The sequence below is a fragment of the Martes martes genome, assembly GCF_963455335.1.
Source record: "Martes martes genome assembly, chromosome: 5".
NCBI classification, from domain to species: Eukaryota; Metazoa; Chordata; class Mammalia; order Carnivora; family Mustelidae; genus Martes; species Martes martes.
The window spans coordinates 89,242,381-89,267,201 of NC_137892.1; the positions used below are offsets into that span (position 1 = coordinate 89,242,381).

Below are 24,821 nucleotides of genomic sequence, written 5' to 3' on the forward strand. Positions count from 1 at the left end.
AATAAACTTGAATTGACAGAAGAGTGTTGGAGACAGATACCAGCAGGTCAAGGAGACAGAGACTGGCTTGTGCTGGGGAGGGCTGAAGGGACGCAGCAGTCAAACAGCTGTGGCTGAAACATTAGTGAAGACGTCGCTAGAGCAACAGGGCCTATTGACAAGAGCACCCCGTGGACCGTCCTTTGGAGGATCTTGGAGTGAGGAGGTCTGGGAAGAGCCTCCAACCCTGCCCCGAGGCAGCAGTGAGCCTGGGAAACAGGTTTCCAAAGCACAGCCCCAGTGGGGATGGGGGGGCAGTCCTCTGGCTCCCACACCCACAGCACAGCCTTGCCTCCCCTGTCCTTCTCTTGTCAGTGTCATGGCTCTATTTTTCATCCCTGGGCTTAGGGCAGCAGCAGCTGTACTACCCTACCTCCTGTTCCACCACCCCTCCAACACACTACACATATTCTGGGAATCTGGTGTCTTAATTTGGGACTAAAAAGAGGAGGTTACATCATGTAAAGAAGTTTTCATGCTACTTCTTGATCCCCCTGGGGCCCAGGCTTGGGTACTAAGATTTATCCAGAGCTCAGAGGGGCCCTTGAATAGCACTGGGGCAGAGGGAAGGATGGGAGGTGTGAATAGACCCCTCAGAGGCCAGGCATCCCGGGGCAAGTACAGAGAAACCCTGGGAAGGAAGGAGAGGATTGGCAGGGTCTTTGGAGAGAAGAGAGGAACTAGGCACTGGTGCCCTAGAGTCACTTACAGCCCAGAGTCCCTGCCCAGGTCTGGCCCCGCAACTCTCAGCATGCAGGGACAGGGTGCAAAGCCCTTCGTGGAGGGGGCTAGGCCCCCAGCCTCTGGCCCTGGAGATAGTCCATGGGCCCCTGGACTCACCAACTCCAGCTCCTCATCCACCTCTGCTTCTGCCTTGCCAGGTCCCCTTGCACAAGCCCAGAAGCCCCTATAGGACTGTTTTCCCATCTGTACTGCCCGTCCATCCCCAGGTTAGCCAGGAGGGTCAAGTCAGGCCATCTGGAGCAGGAGCTATTTGTTTCCCTGAGGGATCCAAGCTTCCAGCACACAGAAGGCAGAAGCTAAAGCCCCTGGGAGAAGCCACAGAGTACCCCATGTGGCAGGGCTAAGGTGAAGGGCGGGGAGCCACGGGTTGGAACTAGGAGGCTGGGCACAGGTGCCGTGGGAGCCCGTTAGCTCAGGGGCCCTGCCCAGGTCCCTGGGAACAGGCCTTCCATATCTAGAGTGGCAGGCTGCCACTCCGAAGGGAAGGCTGAGGTAACTGGTGAGGCAGTGGCTGCCCTGTTTTGAGGGGGACACTGGGCCTGGGGAGGGACGCTGAAAGGAGAGAGGTAGCCACATGACTTCCTTAAGAGACCACCACTTTCCTCCTCCCGAAAAAGGCTCCAAAGAAGGTCCAGCCCTGGAAAAGTGGACAGGAGGATTCACAGATTAAGACGTGCAGCTTCTAGCTCTACCCCATGTTCTCCTGAGCCCCCCAGGTCTCCCTCCAGCTCAGGGGACTCAGCATTCCACCTGGAGCCCAAAATCTACTTCTGATCCCCCCTGCGCAGCCGCTGTGGCTCTATGGGGAGAGGTGACCGCTGAGTGACCGCTGGAGAGCCCCAGCCAGCCTGGGCCTTGGCTCACGTCTCTCCCTCTCTCATCCCCTCCCTAACCAGAAAGAACTCACGACTGCAGTTCAACAAGGTGAAGGTGGAGGACGCTGGGGAGTATGTCTGCGAGGCTGAGAACATCCTGGGGAAGGACACGGTCCGTGGCCGGCTCCACGTCAACAGCGGTAGGTGGCCCCCCAACAAAGGGAGGGGTTCTGCAGGGGTTTGGTTCGGCAGGCCTGTTGCCCCCCAGCCCTTGGGAGGCCCGCACATGATCTGTCTTGCACTTGACTCCCCTCCCTCCTTCTGCTGCCATATCAAGCCCCAAGATCTGGGCCGATTCAGAGAAATGCAGTCGAAGCATAAATGTTTAGCTTTGTTATCTGGGCCTGGAAGAGCCGCCAGCTCTCATTTTAAATATCCTGAAAACTAAATATTTTGAAATCAAGAGGTGGGGGTGGGGGACGGATATTTTTAGAAGGCAATTATGGGAGGCTGGGCTGCCAAGAGCGGGGCTCCAGGGAAAGGCAGGCCCTGGGCGTGTGGGAGCTGACTGCCTGTTGCTTTGCTGGGCACCGGGGTGCAGGCAGCCATCTCCCCGGGGCCATGGCCAGGAGGCTGGGTTCTGTGGGCCCCTGCGGGCAGCCTCATTCGGGGACAGCAGACCCTTCTCCCACAGACTGGCTTCTCCCTTAAGAACATGCAAGGTCTGAAGCCCACGGCACCCACAGCACCCCTAGCTCCCCACCCCAACCATGGCAGCCCCAGTGTCGGATGCAAGCAGGCTGCTTTCCCTTGGCTGGAATGTGGCCAGAGCTGCCTGTCTTTAGGCTGCACGCCTCCACTCTAGCCCGGGAACTCCAAATCTCACAGATCACTTTCCTCTTCCCAATACCCACACATTGAGTATACCGTTTTGGCTACCTGGTTCTTTGGGTTCACTTCCAGTCCTGCCCCATCACTCTGATGCTGCAACTGCCTTCGCCTGCCTGTACTTCTACCAGACAGCCCTCCAGGACTCCCGAAATCCAGCATTATCTAAGGAGAATGTGGGAGTTCCCTGCCCCAGGACCCTCAGTGAAAAACCTGGGGCAGACCCTGTCTGTTCTGTACTGGGAGGGGTCTCTGTGTTCTCCCAGCCCTAGGCTCCTGTCTCCCTTACCGCCCTATCTTAAAGGTCCAAGCCTCCAAGTCCTGGTCTGCCTTCTTTCTGGATCTTTCTCACATGTATACCTCCCACTCCAACCCTACCTCAGAGACAACCTGGCCCAGGTTTCAGCTCTATTCACCTAACCCAGAGAAATGGCCTCTTTTTTTTTTTTGAAAGATTTTATTTATTTGACAGACAGAGATTACAAGTAGGCAGAGAGAGGAGGAAACAGGCTCCCTGCGGAGCAGAGAGCCCGATGATGCGGGGCTTGGTCCCAGGACCCTGAGATCATGACCTGAGCCGAAGGCAGAGGCTTTAACCCACTGAGCCACCCAGGCGCCCCGCAATAGCCTCTTTTAAGGTGCTTTCGTCTTGTCATGCCTTTACCCCGGGACGCCACAGAACGAGGACTTCGTCCCACTGCCCAGAGCACACCAGTGTGGCCCTAACGATCTTTCCAGCCCTGTGTCAGTCCCGTACAGTCTGTTCTCACCCTTCCTCTCGTGCTGTCTCTCCCAAGCTGCCATCCTCCCCGACCCCTCCATCCCACTAAAGTGTCATTCCCAGCTCGGGTCCGGCTCCCAGGCCACTGCTTGCCAACTGCAGTCTTGCATATTTCCTGAATTCTATTAGATCGGTCTTCACATCTCATCCTGTTGCTGCACTTTCTGCGCAAGTGTGACCTCCGCAGTGGAATTGTGAGCCAGGACCAGGGAGAGCGGCGATGATGTCTTCTCCGCAGGACTTAGTGAGAGCTGCTGTTGACTCAGAGCGGGCTCCATGCCACATTCTATGCCATCTCTCGAGCCCTGACAGACCCAGGGTGTAGCTCATAATTTAGGAGACTGAAGCTCAAAGAGCTTCATTCTGCCACACGTCTAAGTGATGATTAAGCAGAGATCTATACAATGTAAAAGTAGTTAGCAAACACTGAGACCGTGAGCTCTGGGGGGCTGTGTCTCACCTGATTGCCACTCTAGCTCAGGGCCTAACACAGTGCCTGGCTCATAGTAGGCACTTGGTAAGTAATACAGCAAAGGACTTAAAACCCACTCCAAGGCATTTACTGACTCCCACAGGCCCCAGGGGGCTACCCGGGCACTCCCTCCCCATTCCTCCCTACCTGTCCCAAGCCCAGGAAAATGGACCATGCTAGGGGGCCAGCACCTGTCACCTCCGGCCATAGTGGGCAGACATTCTTAGATCCACTTTGGGCTTGAGTTTGTTTAATTCAAGATTTTTCTTGGTTAGAACAGAGTGGGGGAGCACCCACTCAGTCGGTAGAACATGCAACTCTTGATCTCAGGTTCGTGAGTTTGTTGGGGGTAGAGATCACTTAATAATTAAAAAAAAAAACCTGACGAGACCCCCAACTTAAAACTACCTTAAGGAATGTATGTATTGATTTATAAAATGGAGAAATCCAGAGGTAGAACCGGGCCCAGACACAACAGAATCCACACGGTCTGTTGTCCTCGTTCTCTCCTTCTGTAAAATGGGCTTCTCCCATGTTTGGGGAGCAGATAGGGAAGAGGCCGTGGCCTCAGATGGCTCCAGGTTTTACATCATCCCCGTCTCCCACCCAGGGAAAAAAGACAGCTTTTGTCTGCATCACTGACTTGATCCATGGATCCTGCGGGGTTCATGGGCCCCACTCAAGCCAGTCACTGGCCTCAGGGGATTGGGGGAGCATCCTGCCAGGCTTGCATGTGTGCAGGGTGGTGGGGGATAGAGAGCAGAGTCCATGACTGATGGCCCTGCCCCAACTACACGGGGGCACTTTCTGAGAGGAGTGCTGGCAGCAGGGGAAGGGGGCAGGGCTGCAGGACCAAAAAGCAGAGTAGCAGCCTCACTCCCATGCTGGGCTTGGGGAAAGAGGCTGGAGAGCATTGGAAGACCCCTCAGCTAGGCTGCAGCCTCGCGCCATGCGGGAGCTCCTGTCTGCCCTCAGCAGCCCATGTTTCTGTCAGTTAGGGAGGCGGCCAGTGGAGGTTTGCACTGGGCCGAGGAGGGATGCCCCCAGGGTTCCTTGCCTCTCCTCCCTCCAGCTCCGCATGAGAGCAGCAGGGCCAAGCCACAGACGCCAGAGCTCTGGTCTCTTCCGAGCTCTGCAAACCTGGGAGACCTCCTTTACCTGGCTTGTCCTCCCTTTCCCCAGCTGAGGCTGAGCCAAATGATCTCTAGACTAGACTCTTCCCCCCACAAAATTCTGGGATTCTGAGTGTGATGTTGAGGTGGACATACTGTGCACCTAGCGCCCCCCCCCACACACACACACCCTACCTCTTCTGTTCCACCGGCAGAGATGCCCGGGCTCCTTGTTTACCCATGGAGCCCAGAAGACTCGCAGCAACCACACCCTGGGGAGGAGGTGGAGGGCGGGTAGCGGGCAGCTGTGCCTGCCCCCCATGACTCATCCCGAGGTGGCTTGGCTTGGCCCTCCCAGGCCCCAGGGAAGCTGGGGCTACAACACTGGGGCGGCCAGCAGAGGGCATGGGAGGACGCCTTGAGGGAGCAGTGGCCGCATGGGGAGGAGGGGGGTGGGGGGGGGACATCGCCTCGCTGTGACCCTTGGCAGCCTCCTTTGGCTCTGTTCCTGAGGATCCTGAGGCTCCTTCTCTGAATCAGAGCAGACCCTCCTTGCAGTCACAGCTCTGGCAGCTCATGAGACACTGCCTCCCTGGTTGCCCGGGAGGAGGAGTCAGCAAAGAGTTTGCGGTGCTTTGAATAAAACAGTCAATTTGGTCCAGTGCACCTTGGACTTAGCGAAACCAGCTGCTTCATCCCCAGCTGAAAGAGAACTTGGGAGCGTCCCGAGGTGGCCGTCCCAGGCCCCAGATGTCCAGCTGGACTTCCCTTCGCCCCAGAGGGGAGGCAGATTTGACCTGGGGTGTCACAGGACCCCAGAAGCCCTGCAGAGGCTTCTGGGCCTGTCCCTCACCTGGGGGCTTAGAAAGGCTCGCTGTTTCGTCACACATACACACCTGCTCTCTCACTCACCTGTCCAGCAAGGCCTTACTCAGAAAGACCCAGTTCAGAGCTCTTGGGAGTCATAGCCTTGGCTCCCAGCAAAGTCCCTCAAAGTTCCTGGCAGGACTCCCAAACCCAAACTCAAAGCATCTGCCTGTTCTGACCCATGAAAGAGGAAAGGCAGCTTTACCCACAGGAAAGCAGGCATACTGGGCAGGTGGCTGGGAGCCTTGATGAAGGGAAATCCCTTGATCTGGGCCTTGAAACAGAAGCGGAGGTTCCTCCCTGAGCTGTGGGTAGCTGTTGTAGCTGCCAGCAGCAGGGAGAGCGTCCCCTGGCCATCAGCTGCCCTCCTGGCCCTTCCCCCCTCAGAACCTCGAAAAGCTCTCGACCACCAGGATGCCAATGGCTGATAGAGGCCACCTGTACCCTTCCAGGTGTTTTTAATTTTAATTCCAACGCAATTAACGTGCACTCTATCAGTTTCAGGTGTACAGTAGAGGGAGTCAACAATTCTTTCCCTTACCCTGTGCTCACAACAAATGTGCTTCTCATCCCCTTCACTTATTTCACCAATCCACCCATCTACCTCCCCTCTGGTCACCATCTGTTCTCTAGAGTTGAGAAATTTCTGGGTTTTCTTTTTCTTTGTTCCTTGTTTTGTTTCTTAAATCCCTCAGAGAAGTGAAACCATATGGTATTTGTCTTTCTCTGGTTGTCTTATTTCACTTAGTATACCCTCTAAGTCCGTCTAAGTTGCAAAGGACAAGATTTTGTTATTTTTTATGGCTGAGTAATATTCCATTCTATATCCCATCTTCTTTATCCATTCATCTATGGATGGAGACTTGGGTTGCTTCCATAGCTTGGCTCTTGTAAATAATGCTGCAGTAAATGCAGGGGTACACACATCTTTTTGAACTAGTGCTTTCATATTTGGGGGTAAATATCCAGTAGTGGAATTACTGCATCATAAGAGAATTCTATTTTTAATATTTTCATACTATTTTCCACAGTGGCTGCCCCAGTTTATAGTCCCACCAACAGTGCATTTCTCCTCAACCTCACCAACACACGTTGTTCCTTATGTTTTTGATTTTAGCCATTCTTCCAGGCACTTTTGAAGATTTTCTTTGAGAGAGAGAGAGCACGAGTGGGAAGAGGGGACAGAGGGAGAAGCAGGTGCCCCACTGAGCAGGGAGCCCATCACGGGGCTCAATCCCAGTACCCACACTTTTTGCCTTTCTGGGCCCTGGCCAAGTCCCCATGAGGACACGGCTCTGGGCGGCACAGGCCAGACATCCCACCCAAGGGCCCATCTTCCTTCAAGAGTGGTCACCTGGTCCCAAGGCCTCCATAAGCACAGACATGCGTGTGGACAGGCCTAAGTGTACAGCTGTAGCCCAGCCGCCGTCCTCTCTGCTGTCCACTGCTCACTCAGCATGGCCGGGGGCAATCTCTGCCACCCACAGCCACGGTGGTCATCCGGCTGGGCCAAGACTTCCTGGCCTTAGCCAATGCCCACAAAAGGACCCAAACCTGCAGTCCACATCGTGTTTGCCTTCGTCTGCTCATGTCAAGCGTTGGTGCTGATATGTTCTTCCATGGTGCTATGTTCCCTGAGGCCTTGTCCCCACACATACAGGGAATCTGGACAGGACGTCCCCTGGACAGGATGTCTTTTCCTGCACTCCTCCTTGGCAATGTAACTGAAGGGCAGGGCAACCTCTGGAGTCCTCCAGAGTAGCGGATTTTGTAACTCGAAGGCAGGGTCACCTCAGCTGTTTCTCTTCTCTGGCCCTTTCTTGGTTCTCTGGGTCTCCCTGACCCAGAGAGTGAGCAGAGACCAGCAGAGGCCTCCTGTCCCCACTGAGTGTGCGGCTGTGTGTTGGGAGGAGCCCTCCGCAGGGATGGGGCTCGGGGAGCCAGAGCAGCAGCCACGGGCAGGGTGTGGAGGGGAAGGTGGGAGCTGGCCCTGCCTGCCGGGTTTTATCAGCGAGCTCCTCAGACATATACAGAGGCCGAGCTGTGTATACACTCCCAGTCCCCGCGCTCCATCTGTCTCCCACATGTCTAAACACTGAGGGCGCCAAGTGCCTGCCCTCCTCCTCCTCCTCCTCTCAACCTCATCCCCACAGGGAGGGGGCGGGGAGGGGGCGGGGAGGGACTCCGTCCCCTTGAGGAGACAGGAGCAGCGCAGGTAGGGTGGCCCTCCTCGGGCAGGAGGCCGCTGCTAGGGGGAGGGGGGAATGTGAAAGCTCAAGAGGCTGAGGTGCTACCCAGTCTGGAGACAAGGCCTCGGGCGTTAGCTCAGGGATGAAAACCAACCCTGGGGGCAAGACTTTTCCTTGGAAACCAGTTTCTGAATTCCATCCCCCGGGGGAGTAGAACTGGAGTTATCAAATGAATCTGATCTGTCAGATAGGCAGTCTGGGTCAGCAGCCTGAAAGCCCCATCCCGTTCCCCCCACCTCCCCACCCCGCTCACCCAGTGTCCACATCCCAGCTGTCCCACAGGCCTCTCTTCCCTGCCCACCTCCTGTCAAGAAATCTGACCTCCAGGATTTAGAGCCTGGGTTGTCAAAGCCTAGGGGCTCCCTTCAACAGCTGACTGGGTAGGGGAGGATGGGGTTGCCCAATGAGGGCAGCAGCAAAGAAAACCCTGGGTGCTTAGGGAGAGGGGCATAGTGGCCTTTGCAGCAGTCCTGAGAGGCTTGTCCCCTCTGGGACAAAGGAGGAACACGTGAAAGCTAGGATTCTCCTCATGCCTCACGAGATCTTAAAGAACAAGGTCGAGAGGGGGCCATTCCCCTCCAAGCCCAGCTCCCTTCCAGCCACCTCCTGGCCACCTCTAGATCCCAAGCAGTGTAGAGGTCTCCTCCCTGCACCCCTGTGACTTTGTTCCCCACAAAAGACATGATGTCTCATCCACCTATGGCGGGGAGAGCCCCCAGAAAGGCAGACAAGAACTGGGCTCTTAATTCCAGTAGAATGAACACTTGCCACTAGCTTCTTAACTCCTCCCAAATATGGAAAGTCATCCTGACCTTTGGGGGTTTGGGTACTTTGGTCCAGAGTGCAGGGGGCAGGGTGGTGCTGGGCAAAGGGTCAGAGCTCCTGGGGGCCTCCCCCTGGCCTTGCAGGTGATGGGGAGGAGCCACCAGACCTTCCCTCTCCGGCTATTGCTGTAGTTCCTGACCTTCCAGCTATGAGATGGGCCAGGAAGGGCCAGCAGAGAGGTGGTTCTTGGGGCCCAGAGGCAGTCTCAGTGGGTCACTGGCACGTGTCTCTCGTACCTCCAGTGAGTACCACTCTGTCATCCTGGTCGGGGCACGCTCGGAAGTGCAACGAGACAGCCAAGTCCTACTGCGTCAATGGAGGCGTCTGCTACTACATCGAGGGCATCAACCAGCTCTCCTGCAAGTAAGTGACCAGCGGGGGCGGGCAGGGGACCGAGAGTAGGGCGAGAGAGGCTGGGCCAGAAGCGGAGGGCTCTAGGAAAAGTGGGCTTCAAGTCACTGACAGGAGGTCCCCAAGGGGTATAGACAGGGAGGTGTGCCCCTCCCCCTAGCCTTTTCCAGGAATCGCGGGAGATGTCAACCCTGAAGAGCTTGGGGCTCCTGCAGTGCCAGTTTCGTAGGCCCCGACCCAGCCCAACCCACTCCACCCCACCCCATCTCCCAGTGGCCGCCCTTTCACCAGCACCTTCTAGGGAGATGGAGATGCCAGTCTGTGCCCTAGGCACTGGGTTCTCACTCTCTCCCCCTCTCTCCCGCTCTGTCTCCCCTTGTCTCTCACTTTCTCCCCCGCGCCATCTCTCAGCAACTCTCCAAACTGTGTTGATGAACATTTCCCAGGGGGTGTCTTCCCCAGCAGTGAAGAGCTTGGCAGGGTCAAGCAAAGCACATTTCCCAGAGCCCTGGGTAGTGGAGGGTCTCCTCTCCTTGCCTTGAGGGCCCTGCCTGGTGCCCAGATATGCCCTGGGTGCTGCTTGTTCCATTTCCGACCCTGGCCTCTCTCTGTGGGGGGAAAGGACCCCAGTGAGGCTACCACTCTGGGTGTGGCCCATTGGGAGGGCAGGGTTGAGGAGAAGCTCAGGCTGGGGCTCCTCTACCTCCAGCAAGGCAGGACTCCCCCAACAGGATCTCCAACACTTTCCCCTTGGCAAAGAGGGCAGCTGAGAGCCCAGCAATCCTCAAGGGCTTATTCAGGTCCAGCTGGGTCCTATTCCACAGCTGGGCCCACAGGGCCCCCCAACACACTCTCTCGTGGGTGAATGAGAGGCCGCAGGGTGAGCTTGGTGAGAGCAGCACAGGTTCCAGTCAGATCAAGGAGGGGTTGGGGGGGCATTAGTTAACTTTGGATTTTCAGAGGACCCCAAGCCTAGGACCCCGGCAAGGTGCCACAGTTGCCCCATTCCCATGGCATCTGGGCAGAGGCCACCATAGTACTGGGGGAAATTCAGAGAGGCGTTTGCCCCTCCCCACGGACAAAGTCAGATTCAGCGCTTCTCAGCTCTCCTGCCTCTGGGCTCCAGCTCCAGAGCTGCATCCCCCCACCACACTGACTACGGCCTTAGCCTGAGACCCCTCCACCCCACAAGGTGATAATGAGGGGCCAGGCCTCCTAGCCACTTTCCCCTCAGTGCCAAGCTGGGTGAGCCTGGACTGCCAGACTCTGCCTCTTGCCCCAGCCAGCCTCCTTTGCTGGCTTCCCCCCAGCCACAACCTCCACCGGCTGCCTTCCCCTTACTGGCCTCCCCTGTGCTGAATTTCCGGGGACTGTTCCGGAAGCAAAAGTAGGTCCCCCGGGGAAGTTCTCAGCCTGGACTCAGCCCCTCCTCTCCCTTCTTCTGCCTCTAGGAGGCTGCCACATTCACGAAACTGACCCTGGGGAATATTCTAGCCATGAAAATGCTCTGAGCTCTCTGCAGTAGATCTATAGAAACTCATAAGGGTTCTGGTATACCTCACAGACATCCCCCAGCCCTGTACGCCCCTCCCCTCTGGCTTTTACCCCCTGGCGCGCGCGCGCACACACGCACACACACGCGCGCGCGCGCGCGGGCACACACCAGGCCTTTCTGATATCCCTAGGCCCTCGGACCCTGGAACCTTGAAGGAATCCAGCAGCATCACTGAGATCAGCCCTGGCTCCTGGCAGGGAAGATTTCAGCCACCCATAATGGGTGCCGGGGCCAAGGAAGGCCATGGGGGCCCAGGGCTCGAGTGCTAGGGTTGAGTGTGGAAAAGGGTAGGAGATGAGCTATATGGATTTCCACAGGGTCCTGCCAGCAAGGCTATACCCCTAGGAACCTTGGAGTCACACCCAGCTAAATCAGAGAAGCAGAGGGCAGGAGCCTCAATCATTGCAAAGATGGTGTCCCGTGGGCAACTGGGGTTCACTGCTTAGAACTTGAACTTGGTACCCCAATTCACTGCCTCCCCATTTCAACCTGCCCTAGGTCAGCCCCAGCCAGGGCTCCTGGAACCCAACTTCCCTGACTCCCTGAGCCCTCAGGGGAGAGGGGCATCCCCTGTGAGGATCACTGTCAGGAGGGCAGGTCCTCAGAGCTGTGCTGGAGAAGGACAGGGGGGAGGGGGGCAGGGCAGAACCCAGAGGCCATTCTGGGGGTGGGCAAGCCGGGAGGGAAAGGGGGGCAGGCCTCTTGGGATTCCTGATGACACCTGAACGGAATAAAAAGGAAAGAATCTAGGAACTGAAACTCACGTCTTACCATTTGTGCTGTTTGTTTACTTTTTATTTTGATTTTTTTGCATTTCCGCTTAGCTTGGATAATGAAACTAGACTGGTCAGTTTCATTCCAGTTTCTATAAAACTCAGTTTTCCTTCCTGGTTTTCGGACACTTGTTGTTGTGTATCGGTTCAGAGCCCTGCAGGGAGTATTGGAAAGCAGGCACACTCCGTCCCTCCCGTTTTTCTGGAATTCAGAGCCAAACTAAACAGTGTCATGGATACTGAATTTTGTTTAAAAAAAAAAAAAAAAGTAAACTTAGGGGGATTGGAAAATGGGGGTCCAAATCCAGGCGACTGTCCCCTGTCTGGGCGAGACAGGGGCCTCTGTACTTCTTCTCGCTGCTTTCTCCTCTTCTCTCCGTGTTTTTGTGGAGCACGGTTGGTGCGTGACTCTTGGGGACTGGTTCAGGGGATGATGACAGAACAAGACTCTTTCCAGCCCTGTGCACATACCAGCGGCATGCCTCCCTCTCCCATCCGGCTCATTCCCCCCTACCCGCCCCACCCCATGTTCAGGCGGTTCTCCCATGCCATACCCATCTGCCTGCTCATCCTCTCCACATCTCCACATCACCCCCTCATGAGGCCAGAGACCCTCCACCCCCCTCAGTGCCCGGGGCACACTCTCATCCTTCATCCTCCCCCTACCCCGGGTGAGGGCAGCACACATGGCATTATCCCCAGGCTACCAAAAGGAGAAACTGAGGCCCGGGAGGTGGGTGGAAAACGGGGAGGCAGAGTTCCAACCTCTGTCACCCCAGATACAGCCCATGGGCTCTCCTCTCTGCCCCTGTCTCACCTCTGCTCTTCTCCAGCCCTGGGCACAGACCTTCCCATAGTCACAGCAGATGACTCAGGGGAGGGCTGAGAAAAATGACCTGCCGCTCCTTCTTATCCGTACCCTGGGCCCCTGAAACTCAGAGGGCCCATCCCTGTGTCCATGGGAACCTACCCACTACCAGCCAGCTCCTCACGTGGTGTCAGACACCCCCCCGCCTTGTGGTGGATAGGTTTCTGTAGCCCCCACCCCGTTACCTGGTCCTGAGCACAGGGTGGCAAGGCTAGAGGCTCACCCCCAGAACCTTCCCCAGAGAGGCCCCAGGCTCCTGAACGTGGCTCATTCTCAGCAGGCTGGAGTAAGGAGAGTCCAGGAGCCCGGTGGAAAGATCTAGTACCCAAACAACACTATGGGTGTCAGTCCCCCAACCCCTGCACTATACCCATCCCCCACTGCTTTTTCTTTTGTTCAGTCAGTGGGGAAGATGCTTTCCCAGGGCACAAGATTAGGACCATATTACATAACTCCAGGGGGCGCACTTGTGTTAGACACTGTGCCCATGGTGCCACCTGGAGTTCTGTGCAACTCAGTGGCCATGAAGGATAGGAGATGATAGTTGGGTTAGTCCAGGCTGGGTGTGGGATCAGGGATGCAGGAATGGTCTCCAAGAGCCATAGGACAGCATCCCTGATGGTCAGCAGTGGGAATCGACTTCCCCTTCGCCCCCTCCTGCCCCTGCATTACCCCCTCTCGCTCTTAAACACACACACCCTCGAGCCGGGCTAATCTCAGACACTGGACACAGTCAAACCTATCTCTTTCCTATTCCTCTGTGGATTCCGAGAGTCATTTTGGCAACTTCCTGGGTCTTTATCCTCCATCCCCAAAGGTGCTACTGCTTTAATAGTCACTTCTCCCCTCCAGCCCTCATCCCAAGTGGACAGCAGTCTGAGAGCTGAGGAAGGAGAGCTGAGCCTGACTGGAGCTGGTTGGGAAGCCATAGCAACTACCTCCATTTTCCTGGGATGGGATGCTTAGACCAGAGCAGGGTGTACTGACAAGGTGCGAGCCGCCGCCACCGCCTCCTCCTCTGAGCCACCCTGTCCAACAGGATGAGTGTCCCTCAGGTCCCACTGCAACCCTCACCGTCTTCTCCAGACACACTTCCCAGCCCCACACTGCTACCCCCTGGCGAGGCATGCCTGCACACACTCCCACCACCGCAGGGACCAGCCTCCTGCCTCCCCTGCAGGAGACACCCTCAAGGCCCAGAGAAACTCCAGTTGCCTATCCACCAACCACTCCCAGTCCCCCAGGCTAGACTGGGGCAACAGGGGCTCTGTAAGTGTCCATCACAGCCAACGGCAGCCATCCCGTTAGCTCAAGGGGTTGCTGATGGTTGGGACACACCAGAATGCTAAGAGGTAGAGTACACTCAACCTCTTGAGAAAGTTTACTGATTCATGTGAAACAGTGACCAGCATTACCGAGGGCATACTGGCGATGGAGTTACTCAATTCCCCAACAAGGAAAATGAGGCAGAGGCAGAGGCAGCCCAAACCCATCTTTGAGTAGGGGGATGGGGAGTGGGATGGTCAGTCTGGCCCGGTCTCTAAAGCTTCCCTCAGGTATCTGACCTTGCCAGGGTTCAGAGGATAGTACAGGGCTAGGCAGGACTCCCAGAAATCTGCAGGACAGGGACTCACTTGAGAGCAGAGTGGCAGCCAGAGAGCAGAAGACAGTGTGGCGTGGGGGTAAAGACAAGGTCAGGGAGCGTGGGTGCTGCCTTGCGGCTACAGAGGACCCAACACGGGAGAACACGCTCCCACCTGAGCCAGGCAGTGATGGAGGAGCAGGGCACGGGGAAAGGACAGGTGGCCCAGGCAGCCAGGAGAGCGCCGGCTGGAAGAGGTTTCAGGGTCCTCCGGGAGCCTGCTTCGGCCCTCCCCCACCGCTGTGGTTCTTGCCACTGAGGGCTGATGTGAGATGCTGGTAATTCCGGCTCCTCTCCAGCCTCACCTGTTCCCCGCCCATGTGTATTGCTCCAGGACAGCCTTCCCCAAACCATGTTCACAAGTGTTCCTCAAAAAAAATCTTCCATGGTCAAATAAACTTGGGACCTACTGGAATATTCAGCTCTTTTCCTCCTACGAAACTCTTCTTAGCCTTTCAGATGCCAGCGCGCACTGCAACTCTACAAGGAAACCTGGGGATGGATTTCCTAAATTTATTTGGCCACAGAACCCTCTTTGAGAGAACAGATGAAACTGCTCCAAGGTCACTTTTGTCACAGGCACACAGTCTAGAAACAGTATTCCGGAGTTCTCTTTGAGCTTTCTGGGGGCTGTTTCATGGATGAGAAAACCTGCCCAGGGCCCTGGAGAGAAGCCATTGGTAGGGCCTGGAAGGAGTGGTTTCCCAGAACCCAGTGTTCTGGAAGGTTCCCAGCACCCTGCCTGCCTGGCACTGAGGGGCTAATGTTCTGGCTTCACAGGGTCCCAGGCAGGTCAGAAGGGAAGTGTCACCAACCACAGGACAATTAGGCATGAGGTTCCCAATCTTCCCACCCACTTCTCCCTAAATCATCCTCCTCTCCGCCCCCACCCCCGCCCCCACCACCCACCCACGGAGCCACATCTATTAGAGAGATTTGGAAGATTTCTGAGCCCTTCCCCCAGCCCTGACTCCAGCCCCTGCAGCGACGAGTGTACCCCAGCGCCCGACTTGGTTTTCTCATTCATCACTGTGCACTTTGATTTCTAACCTGAGCCTCGCGGATGATGCCAGTTTGTTCTGTGATTTTTCCCCTTTTCCTTCTCCAGATGTCCAAACGGATTCTTCGGACAGAGATGTTTGGAGAAACTGCCTTTGCGATTGTACATGCCAGATCCTAAGCAAAGTATGTTTGAAGATACAAACACAAGTCCCTGCTCCTTAGAAAGCTTCCGGGTGCAGTCCCCCCAATGTAGGGCATAGGGCCAGGGGTGTTGGTTGTTTTGATCTTTGGCTGTTTTGTTTTGTTTTCTTTTTTTTTTTTTGTATTTTGGTTCGTTAGTTCTTTTGTTTTGTTTTGTTTTGCTTTGTTTTTCATTTTTGGCCTAATCCTTGGGTTGCGAGTTCAGGGCTGCAGGTAAGGGGCAGAGTGGCGAGGCCAGTGCAAGCGCTAACGGTGGCAAGGAACCCAGCTGGCACCGGCAGGAGCCCGTGCCGGGGTGTTGCCGTGTCTGTGGCTCGCTATCCTGGCTCTCTCTTTCTGGTTTTCTTTCTTTTGGTAGGTGTCCTGTGGGATACACCGGGGACAGGTGTCAGCAGTTCGCAATGGTCAACTTCTCCAGTATGTCTCTTTTTTCTATTTCTTTCCTATCCTGGTGACTGACAATCTCCCCCCCACCTCTGGAGCGGGCGGGCTGGGGCCTTGCTTAGTGAGACTTAGCGGGGGACCGAGGGATGGGGGTTGGGGAGAGTGGTGGTGGTCCTGGGCTCCTTTTGGCCCTCAGAGCTCATTCACCTGGAGCCTGCCTAGAGGAGAGGGATATGTTTCCTTGCCCCAACCCCAGCCCACCCGCCTCTTCCTCTTTTGGGGGCACTGGGCGCGATAACGCTGCCTTCTCTGTGATGAACAACATGCTTCCCCCCCTCCAAACCCCACCCGCTTCTTCCTCTTTTCAGGGTGCTGGGCGCAATAATGCTTTCTCAGAGGCAGATAAGCTTCCCGCCCCACCCCCCTTCTCCCTCTTTTTGAGGCACTGGGCACAGTAACACTGCCTTCTCGGAGACGAATATGCTCCCCCCACCCCACCCCACCACCCCCATCTCCCTCTTCTTGGGGCACTGGGCACAATAACCCTAACCTTCTGGCCCAGACAGCGGCAACCGCACTCAGGTCTGGGCAGCAGTAAGGGAGAAGCCTGAACAGAGCCCTCACCTGCCTTTTAAGGCCTGTTTGAGGAGGTCACGTGCTGCAGGGCCAGGCTGCAAGTGTGTGCACGTGTGGGCCAGTGCGTTTGAGAGAAACAAGTTCTTGGAGAGCCTGTCTCTGGGTCTGGCCAGAGTTTATCTGGCTTTGATTTGGGGGTGATGGGAGACAGTGGGGAAGGGGGGTTGAGGGAGAACAAGCCCCAGGGCAATGGTTTCCATGGAGGCCAGAGACCAGAGGCATTTCTGGCTCCAGGGATAGGGTGGGATGGGGATTTGCTGCCTGCTGCAAGACAGAGGGAAGGAGGATTCAAGGGATAATGGGTGATTCTCTCCAGGCCCTCTCTGGTCTCAGTCCCCATCCAGAAGTCCATTCCCTTCCTTTCTTCTGTTTGTGAGGTTGACGCTTTCAGTTTGATGGTTAACTGAAAAAAATATGAGCCCTGCAGCAGAAAGAGGAGACCACAACTCGGGGGTGTTTTGAGGCTGGGAGCAATTTCTTCAAGTGCCACCAGGTGGAGGTGGAGCAGAGCAGAAAGCCCCGGGCGGGCCTGTGGACTCTGGGACTCCGTGTGGGGCCCACTGGTCCTCCAGAACACTCCAGGCCCCTGCTCGGCCCACCCCCACCTCCTCTGCTTCAAGGAGGACATGAAGAATGCATGGGCACGGAGAGGTGGAGCTCCAGAAGAGGCTGAGAGCAGGATGGGGGGAGGGGCAGAGGAGCATTTAGGTGGCCCTTGAGAGAAAAGGGGTGTGCTGGTTTGGGTCTCAGGCTGGAGTGAATGAGTCTTCCCAGTCTTCCTTAGGCCACAGCACAAAAGCCTAGAAATCATCTCCTCCCTCTCCCTGCTAGAGTCTGGGAGCCAAGACTCAAAGAGGAAAGTAGAGGCCCCAGGGAGGGGGGCTGGGCTCCCCAGATGGTCAGCTGTCCTGACGAGGCAGCGCTGTCCCCAGGGCCCTCCGGTTGGAGACCAGGGAGGAAGGGTGTGGGGCTAAGGATGCTTTGGGGCTAACAGAATGCTTCGGAGTCCAAGCTCCCAGAAGAATCACAGAGTCCAATCCAGCCCCACTGGAGGACCAGAGGTCAAGAGGGGCCTTGGGAGGGAACAGAGCAGCAAGGCCGAGGCTAAGGACCAGGGGAGAGAGGCAGTGGAGGACCTATTCCTTTGCACCCTCAGTCCCAGAGCCTCCCTGGCTTACAGGACTGTTCTGGACAGGGAGTCCCAGCCCATTGTGAATCAGAGGAGCAGAGCCTTCAGAACTCAGCCATTGGCCAAGTCTCTCTGCCAGCTGGGCTGCTTCAGCTTTCAGTTCAGAGCATCTCAGAGGGTCAGCAGGGCCCTGGGAGCCCAGAAAAAGCCTAGAAATGCTGCCACAGGCGTTTCTGCCTAGTGTTACCAGGATCGTTGCTGTTACCTTCCCGTGGAGGATTGATATTCTTCATGCCATTGGCCCAGAGCACTTCGTGCATTGTTCTGAAAAGGAAGTAGAAAATGCTAGCTAGTTTAAGTGTTCAGGCTTTGGATTCAGACAGATCTGAATGACGATGCCGGCTGCCAAGCTTACCAGTTCTGGGGCCTCATTTAACCTCTCTGTTTGTTTTCTCGTCTGCAAAATGGGAATGGTAGCATTTATGCCTCGAGGGTTGCCGTGAGGATGGAGTGCAGTGATGGGTAGGGAGGGCTTAGCAGAGAGTCTCCTGCCCTGAGTGGTGGGAGGGCAGCTTAGCACCGCTCCTGGCTACAGTGGCTGGGTGACGGGGACAGGAGGGCCAGCACCAGCGCCCTGCAGCCCGACTCCCAGCAAGCCCTGAGCAAAGGGTCTGACCCTCCCCTTCCGCACAGACAGCCTCTAGATCAGATGATCTTTTGCAGTGGCCATGGAAAGGGAGCCTACAGCCACAGTAGCACTTTAAAGCTTCTCCTTCTTCCCCTGACGCCCCTCCATTTCCCAAGAGTCACACCTTGTGCATCCATATATCCACCCCAAGTGAAAGAACACACATACCTACAGGCATACACACATGTAAGCATATACTCACACGTGTTCACACACACATGTGCTCACACATGCTCAAACATGCAAGCACATGCCTGGACTCATGGAAAACATGCACATCTGCTCACCGCCCCCCACCCGACCCCCCCTGCACACACCGATGCAAACGCATGAGCATGTGTTCTCCTCAGTGGTCCCCATCATGGCTGCCTCGGCCAGGCCCCGGAACTGCGTGTCATTGGACACAGCCAGGATGAAGACTGTACGTTGTCTGGTAAACCTGGCCCTCATGGAAATCTGGCAGCAGGTTGCCATGGTTACAGGTCAACCCGCACACTTCCGCTCAGTGGGACCTGTCTGTGATTCAGTGGCACCAGCCCATCCTGGCTGAGGGGCAGCCTGTGAACACGATGAGCGGGAGACACCTTTGGCGGGAGCAGACTCAGCCACAGGCCCTCAGACTCCATCCCCGGTGAGAGGGAAGCAGGGCTGCCTTCCTGGAGATGGCAAGCTCTCAGGGACTTCACCAGTCCTGTCAGCCACCACTGGTCCACCCCACACGGGACTGGCTTTGACTGACATGGGAGGCCCCTTAGGAGGCCCAGACACTGCCCCTACTGCTGCTCATTGGTTCCCAGAGCAGGGAAGCCAAAGAAAACTCTCAATGGCTTTGGGACCCCACTGGCTTCTCCAGGTGGTCATTTTCCTCACGACTAGCCAGTTGGGCCCAGAGACTCAGTCAGCAGGAATGGCACAGGACTTCCTGCTCATAGCCCCCACGTCCTCCTTCCTCTAGAGAGGGAAATGTCAGAACACAATCGCCTCCCTGGATCTTGAGAGCTGACTACATGCGGGGAGGCCATAGGCCGGGCTCCCGTACACACACTGAGCCTCCTGCTGTCTAGGCCGCTCACGTCTTCCTCTCACTATGCACAGCCACTTTTGACAGATGAGGAAACTGAGGCTAGACTCGCCCACATGCACACAGCGCATGAGGGACAAAACTGAGACTCGGAGCCTGCACAGTGGTGCGGACCATGTGAGAATGGTAGGTGAGCTTTCCAGAAACACCATTGAGATTCCTGGGCTCCCTGCCGAGCCCCTGATCCCATTGCCTGGGATGACTGTGATGCACAGCCGGTGGCAGAGTTCCCGGAGATCCAATGTAACTGAGACTGAGAGGTGGATAGGCCGGGTGTCCTTGAAGATGCAGTGGATCTGGTGCAGGGCTGACCCTTGGGCAGGGCCTTTTGATCTAACCCCTCCACGGTGTGGGTGTCCACCTCACGGAGCTCTGAAAGTCCACATTTACAATAGGATCCCACTTCAGAAAGTGCAACTGGCCACCATCCCACACACATTTTCTGCAGTGGAACCCACCTGGCTCTTCCTACAAGTTGCATTTGGCTTTCCTAAGTAGTGAAATCAAGCTCAAAGCCCAAGGCCTAGGCCCTGGAGGCTTCTAGGGTATTGGAGGTGTCCTGTGGAGAAGTGACCTGCTGCCCAGAGCCTCCTCTCCCCATAAACTCGGGAGGTTCCGTGCCCAGGCTCCCAGTAGGTGGGTAGGCCAGCCACACCTTTGGGGGCAGGACACAGACAAGGGCCAGTCTGGGCCCCCATGCCCTTGTTCTGAACAGAGAAAAGGGCCCCGTGAATGAGCTCAGGGCTGAGCAGGTGGTCTCCAGAGGTGTGAGAATGTGGAAGGCCTGGTGCTGGAGCTATGGGGATGGGGGAAGACAGGGACTCCTCAGACCACCACCCCCACTCACCTTTCCTCCCTGGGGACACCTGCCAACTGACTCTTGCGCCTCTGCCTCCCCACCAGGTACTAACCCCACAACTCATCTCTAAAGAACCTGCCCTGCCTGCCGACCCTAACATTTCCTCTCTCCACCTCCCTCAGGGCTCCTGGGGACTGGGTGCCAGGGCAGGGGCTCAGGAGGCCGGGAGGGGACGCCACTAACCTGCTTTCACCTCACAGGCTGGCTGCTGGTGTCTGAAGAGTCCTGACCAACGTTTCTCTCTCTCTCTCTCTCTTTTTTTCTCTCTCTCTCCCTCCCTCCCCCACCCTCCCCGCTCTCCCATCTCTTTCTGTATCTGTCCCTCCCCCTCTCTGACCCTCCTCTCTTCCGCACTGCCAGAGCACCTTGGATTTGAACTAAAGGGTACGGAGCTCTATGTATCCGTCAGTGCCATCCACACTGCCCCCCTCCACAGCCTCTGCCACCATGTGTGCTGTCCGTTGAGTCTCCTTTCCAAAACACGGAAAAGGGATGAGTCCAAAAATCTCCCCTGGCCCCACCAAGACGTCCGATCCTAAACGACATGGATTTGGGGGAGACAAGAAGCTCAGAATAGAACACCCCAAGGTTCAGCAGTGCCCCCTGGCTTGAGGCCCATTCCCAGGGGGCCTCCCAGGGGAGCAGCCTCCTGGGCTGTGCCGCCCGCTGGGTTGGCCAGACGAGAGCCAGGTGCCCAGAGAGTGGGGGTTGGGAAGCCATAGCATCCCGGCTTGGAGAGTTGTACAGAGAGGCCTCCTCTTCAGTTCCACTCTAATCCTCCTTCCTGTTCCCACTTCCATTTCCATTGCTTTTCATTCCACACTGCCCTGGCAGCCGATCGCACCCATTTGTCTCTGCCCCCTGCCCGTGTATGTCTGCCAGGCTTTGCCATCTGCTTGAGGCTGTCACTCCCTCCATGATCAGTCTCCACAATGGCACACGTATTCTTCACCTGTGGGCAAGACAAGCGAGGGTCTAGGGTGGGCTGGCCTCTGGTGCTTGCCCTCCTGCTCCCTGACTCAGAACCTTACCTCCCTCTGGCTACCAGCCCCCCACCCTGGCCCCTGGGAGACACCCTGAGTGAGAAGGGACTGGGAGGGGTCGGTCTGTCCTCTCTCCGTGCTGGGAGGCTCCGCCTGGCCTCAGAGTCCAGACAGGTTACAGCAGGAGAGAGGCAGGGCTTAGAGGGGTTAGACCCCAGTGCAGAGCCTGCAGTATGAGAAGGCCGTTCCCGAGGCAGGACTGGAGAGGCCCCGGCTCCCTCACGGCCTTGCCCCTGTCCGCTCTTCTCAGGAGATGGAGCTAAAGTCTGTGAAGAGTGTGTCTGCCTGCGGACGGTGACAGGCTGGGAGGACAGGGGCTGAGTCTGCATGGCGTGTGTGGACATGGCAGGGTGCGTGAGGGGAACCTGTGGGGGGTGTGCACAGTCCTGGTGGATGTCACACCTCTCGTTAGGGCCCCCAGTGCATGAAGGAGTGCAGCAGGACATCTTTAAGGGTGAGCGTCATGCAGGTACAACTGCGAGGGTTTGGAGGTGAGCAGCAGGGTGCCCAGGCGTGTGTCTGCGTCTGTAATGGCAGCCAGGATGTCCTTTCATGAGCCAGCTCAACCAACATCTACCAAACCCCAGGATTGCCAGACTCTGGTGATCTGAGCGCCCCTGCCCTCCTGGCGCTCACACAGGATGAAACAGACAACAGACAGGATAGATAACAGGTGGTGGTAAGTGCCATACCAAAAATAAAAGAAGGTAATGGGAGGGTACCTCGCTGGGGAAGCAGTCACCTTAGCTGAGTGGCCAGGAAAGGCTCATGTGATGGGCTATCATCTGGGTTAAAACCTGATGGAAAGTAGGCAGCCCTGCCAAAAACTGGGGGAGAGTGTTTGAGGAGGGGACACGGCAAGTTAGTGACAGTGGGTGGAGTGGGCTCACCTGATTCAGTGCACGGAAGGAATGGCAGCACCTCCGGGCACAGCAGACAAAGGGACCAGACCAATGATGAGATATAAAGGCCAGGCTGGGACCATAAGCCAGGCCTCTGAGGTTATGGTGCGTGTGTGGGCTGGATTTGAATTGCAGGGGGAGGCTGTTGAGGGTTTTCAGCAGAGGAGTTGATGATCTGCTGGCTTTGAGGCGGAGAACAGACTGGGTTGGGAGATAGGCTGGGAAGGAGTGGAAGCAGAGAAGCCAGCCAGAAGGTGCCCAGCTGTCCAGGTGAGAGGTGACATCACCCTGGACTGAGCTAGAAGCGGTGAAAGTGGTCAAATCCAGAATCTACTGGGGAGGCAGAGCTGAGAAGACAAGCTGAAGCACCAGGTGTCAGAGCCGGTGCGGAGAAGAAAGCCATCGGCAGTGATTCCAAGGTCTGGGGCCTGAGCAACAGGAGAGGGGATGCTGCCACTGATGAAACGGGAACAGCAGGGAGCAGGTTTGGAAAGAGGCTGGGGAATCAGCACTTCTGCTTGGCCGTGGCCCTTGGGCAGAGGACGAGCTCAGGGAGAGTCCGGAGCTCAGGGAGAAGTCCGGTCAGGAGATACAAAGTTGAGAATCACCTGCATACAGATAGCATTTAAAGTCTGAGCTGTGTACGATCATGAGAGGAGAGAGGGCAGGTGGAGGAAAGAAAGAAGCCTGAGAACCCCTTCTACCTTGTGGTCCCAGAGAAAAGTAGGCAACAGCAACTTAACATGTCAGCCAGTGAGGGAGGAGGACATCCAGGGGAGAAGAGCCACCCAGGGGGAGTAGATCCAACAGGGGGAGGGAAGCAAATGACCAGGGGACCTGGCAGAAGGAGGCTGTTGGTGACCAGGACCAGAGTGGTCTCGGGGCAGTGACGGAGACAGATGCCCCATTGGAGAGGACTGGGGGGTGGGCAGGGATGAGAACTGAAGGCAGGACGTGGACCACAGAGCCCCGAGGTGGTGGGTCCAGGGTGGAGGGCTATTGAAGACTGCATGATCGTGTGTGTGTGTGTGTGTGTGTGTGTGTGTGTGTGTGTGTGTGTGTGTGTGTGTGTGTGTTGTTTCTCCGGACACATGCAAGTTTACCTTTGTGAAGGCGTCTGTCTGCATACAGAGAGACAGAGTCCAAGAAAGGTGTGTGTTTGGAGGGTTTATACTCCCAGTGTTTGCTGATGAGTGTATGCAAGGGCTGCTGCAAGCCCCGGGACTTAGGAACATTTCCCAGGGCTCTACCTAGGTCTTGGGGTCTAGCCTCCACGTGTCCCTGTGCTGGGGAGAGGGAGCCACACAGAGGGGCCAGCTGGCAGGTGTGGGGAGGGGCTGGGGGTGTCTAGGCTGCTGCTGTCACCTTTTTCCTTTTCTTCCTCCTGGTTTTCTCTGCTCTAGAAGGGCAGGGGTTGCCCTACCAAGAAGTGGGAGGTGGAGGAGATAGTTGGTTCTTTCTGGAGGGTTCTGAAGCCCAGCCTAGCTCAGATCCTCAGAGAGGGTGGGGGCTTTGCCTCGAAAACAAGGCACCAGGGGTTCTGCTGCCTCTCGTGGGCTTCTGGAAAGCAAAGGGAAAGGCTCGAGTGGGCCGGGGCCACGTGCTATCCAGGCCCAGGGACAAACCAAGGCCTTTCGCTCCATGCCCCACTCTCTGGATCTGGTCTGCTCTGTCCCTGCTCCTGGCATCCCTCCTGGGTTCACCCTCTGGGTCAGATGTCCTGTCACCAGCCCAGAACAAGTCCTCTCCAGCTTCTTGGCAAAGCTGAAATGGCAAGCCAGGCCTTTGCCCAGGGTCCACGGTATGCTGCTGTGAAGAACAGCTCTCCCCCACCCATCCAGGCTCTTTGAAGCCACCAGGCCATTGTGGAGTAGGGCAAGGCTGCTCGTCAAGCTGGGTTGCCCTCCCCTGTGGCATTTGGAATTTCACCTCCATCCCATCCACCCCCATCTGCCTGCATTTGTCATTCATGTGCTCTGGGCAGGGTGTATGGTTTGGGAAGGTGAATTCAGGGGTAGTCCCTTGGGACCAAATCCATGGATGGGTAGACTTCAGGACAACAGAAGGCAATTCAGGAGGGAGGGGCTAGCTGGGAAAAGAGGAGATGCAAAGGAACTGGGAGGCCCTGAACTGGAGGGAGCCTGAAGCTTTGGGGGCGGGGAGGGAGGCGTCTTTGCATCACTGTCCCCACAGATCTGCCTCCTGCCCTGCCCCCTCACCTCCTCTTTCTCTGCCTCTGCAGAAGCCGAGGAGCTGTACCAGAAGAGGGTCCTGACTATCACCGGCATCTGCGTGGCTCTGCTGGTGGTGGGCATTGTCTGCGTTGTGGCCTACTGCAAGACCAAGTGAGTGTCAGGCACTCAGGCCAGTGCCTCCAGGATGGCCTTTGTGAGGACAGTCTCTCTTCCTCCCCCTAACCCTCCTATGCCCCAACAGCCTCTTCAGGGGCCTCTGTAGCTGATGCAGGGCCAAAGGGCTAGGCCAAGAAGCAGGAGCAGAGAGGGTGGAAGAGACTGGCCCCAGGGGAGTGAACAGAATCGTCAAAAGCACAGATCTGGGTTCAAATTCAGCTCTCCCATGTCCCACGACCCTGAGCAAACTGATGGACCTCTCTGAGTCCTCATCTATAAAGTAGGAACAATCCTATAGGTACCTCGGAGGATACATGTGGAGGACAGATATAAAGGAGAATCTGGCCTGTCAAGAAGGCACCACAGGGGCAGTACTGGGGGTAGGCAAGCACAGAAAGGAAGGCTACATTCCCAGGGGCCAAAGAGACCTCAGGAGGCACTGTCTAGTCCCATGTGGGAGAGGTCTAGGCCAGAACACAGAGAAGATGAGGCCAGGTCACCTCTGGGCAGAGGAAACATGAGGGCAGAACCTCAGGGCAAGGGAAGAAGGGTGCAGAAAGGGGA

General features: G+C 56.6%; 1 protein-coding gene across 6 annotated transcripts in view; it reads left to right on the plus strand.

Moving 5' to 3' along the window:
• NRG2 (neuregulin 2) overlaps positions 1-24,821 on the plus strand; it is a gene marked incomplete at its 5' end in the record, with an annotated part of 173,935 nt that overhangs the window by 142,766 nt on the left and 6,348 nt on the right. For 2 of the 6 annotated variants that reach the window (XM_080804013.1, XM_080804017.1), the window contains 4 exons: positions 1,680-1,798; positions 9,035-9,155; positions 15,090-15,166; positions 24,149-24,251. In XM_080804013.1, the coding sequence (XP_080660139.1) occupies positions 1,680-1,798; positions 9,035-9,155; positions 15,090-15,166; positions 24,149-24,251 (420 nt within the window). Of the gene's footprint in view, positions 1-1,679; positions 1,799-9,034; positions 9,156-15,089; positions 15,167-15,542; positions 15,602-20,321; positions 20,346-24,148; positions 24,252-24,821 lie in introns of all 6 variants that reach the window. The other 4 variants (XM_080804012.1, XM_080804014.1, XM_080804015.1 and 1 more) reach the window with 4 other exon arrangements.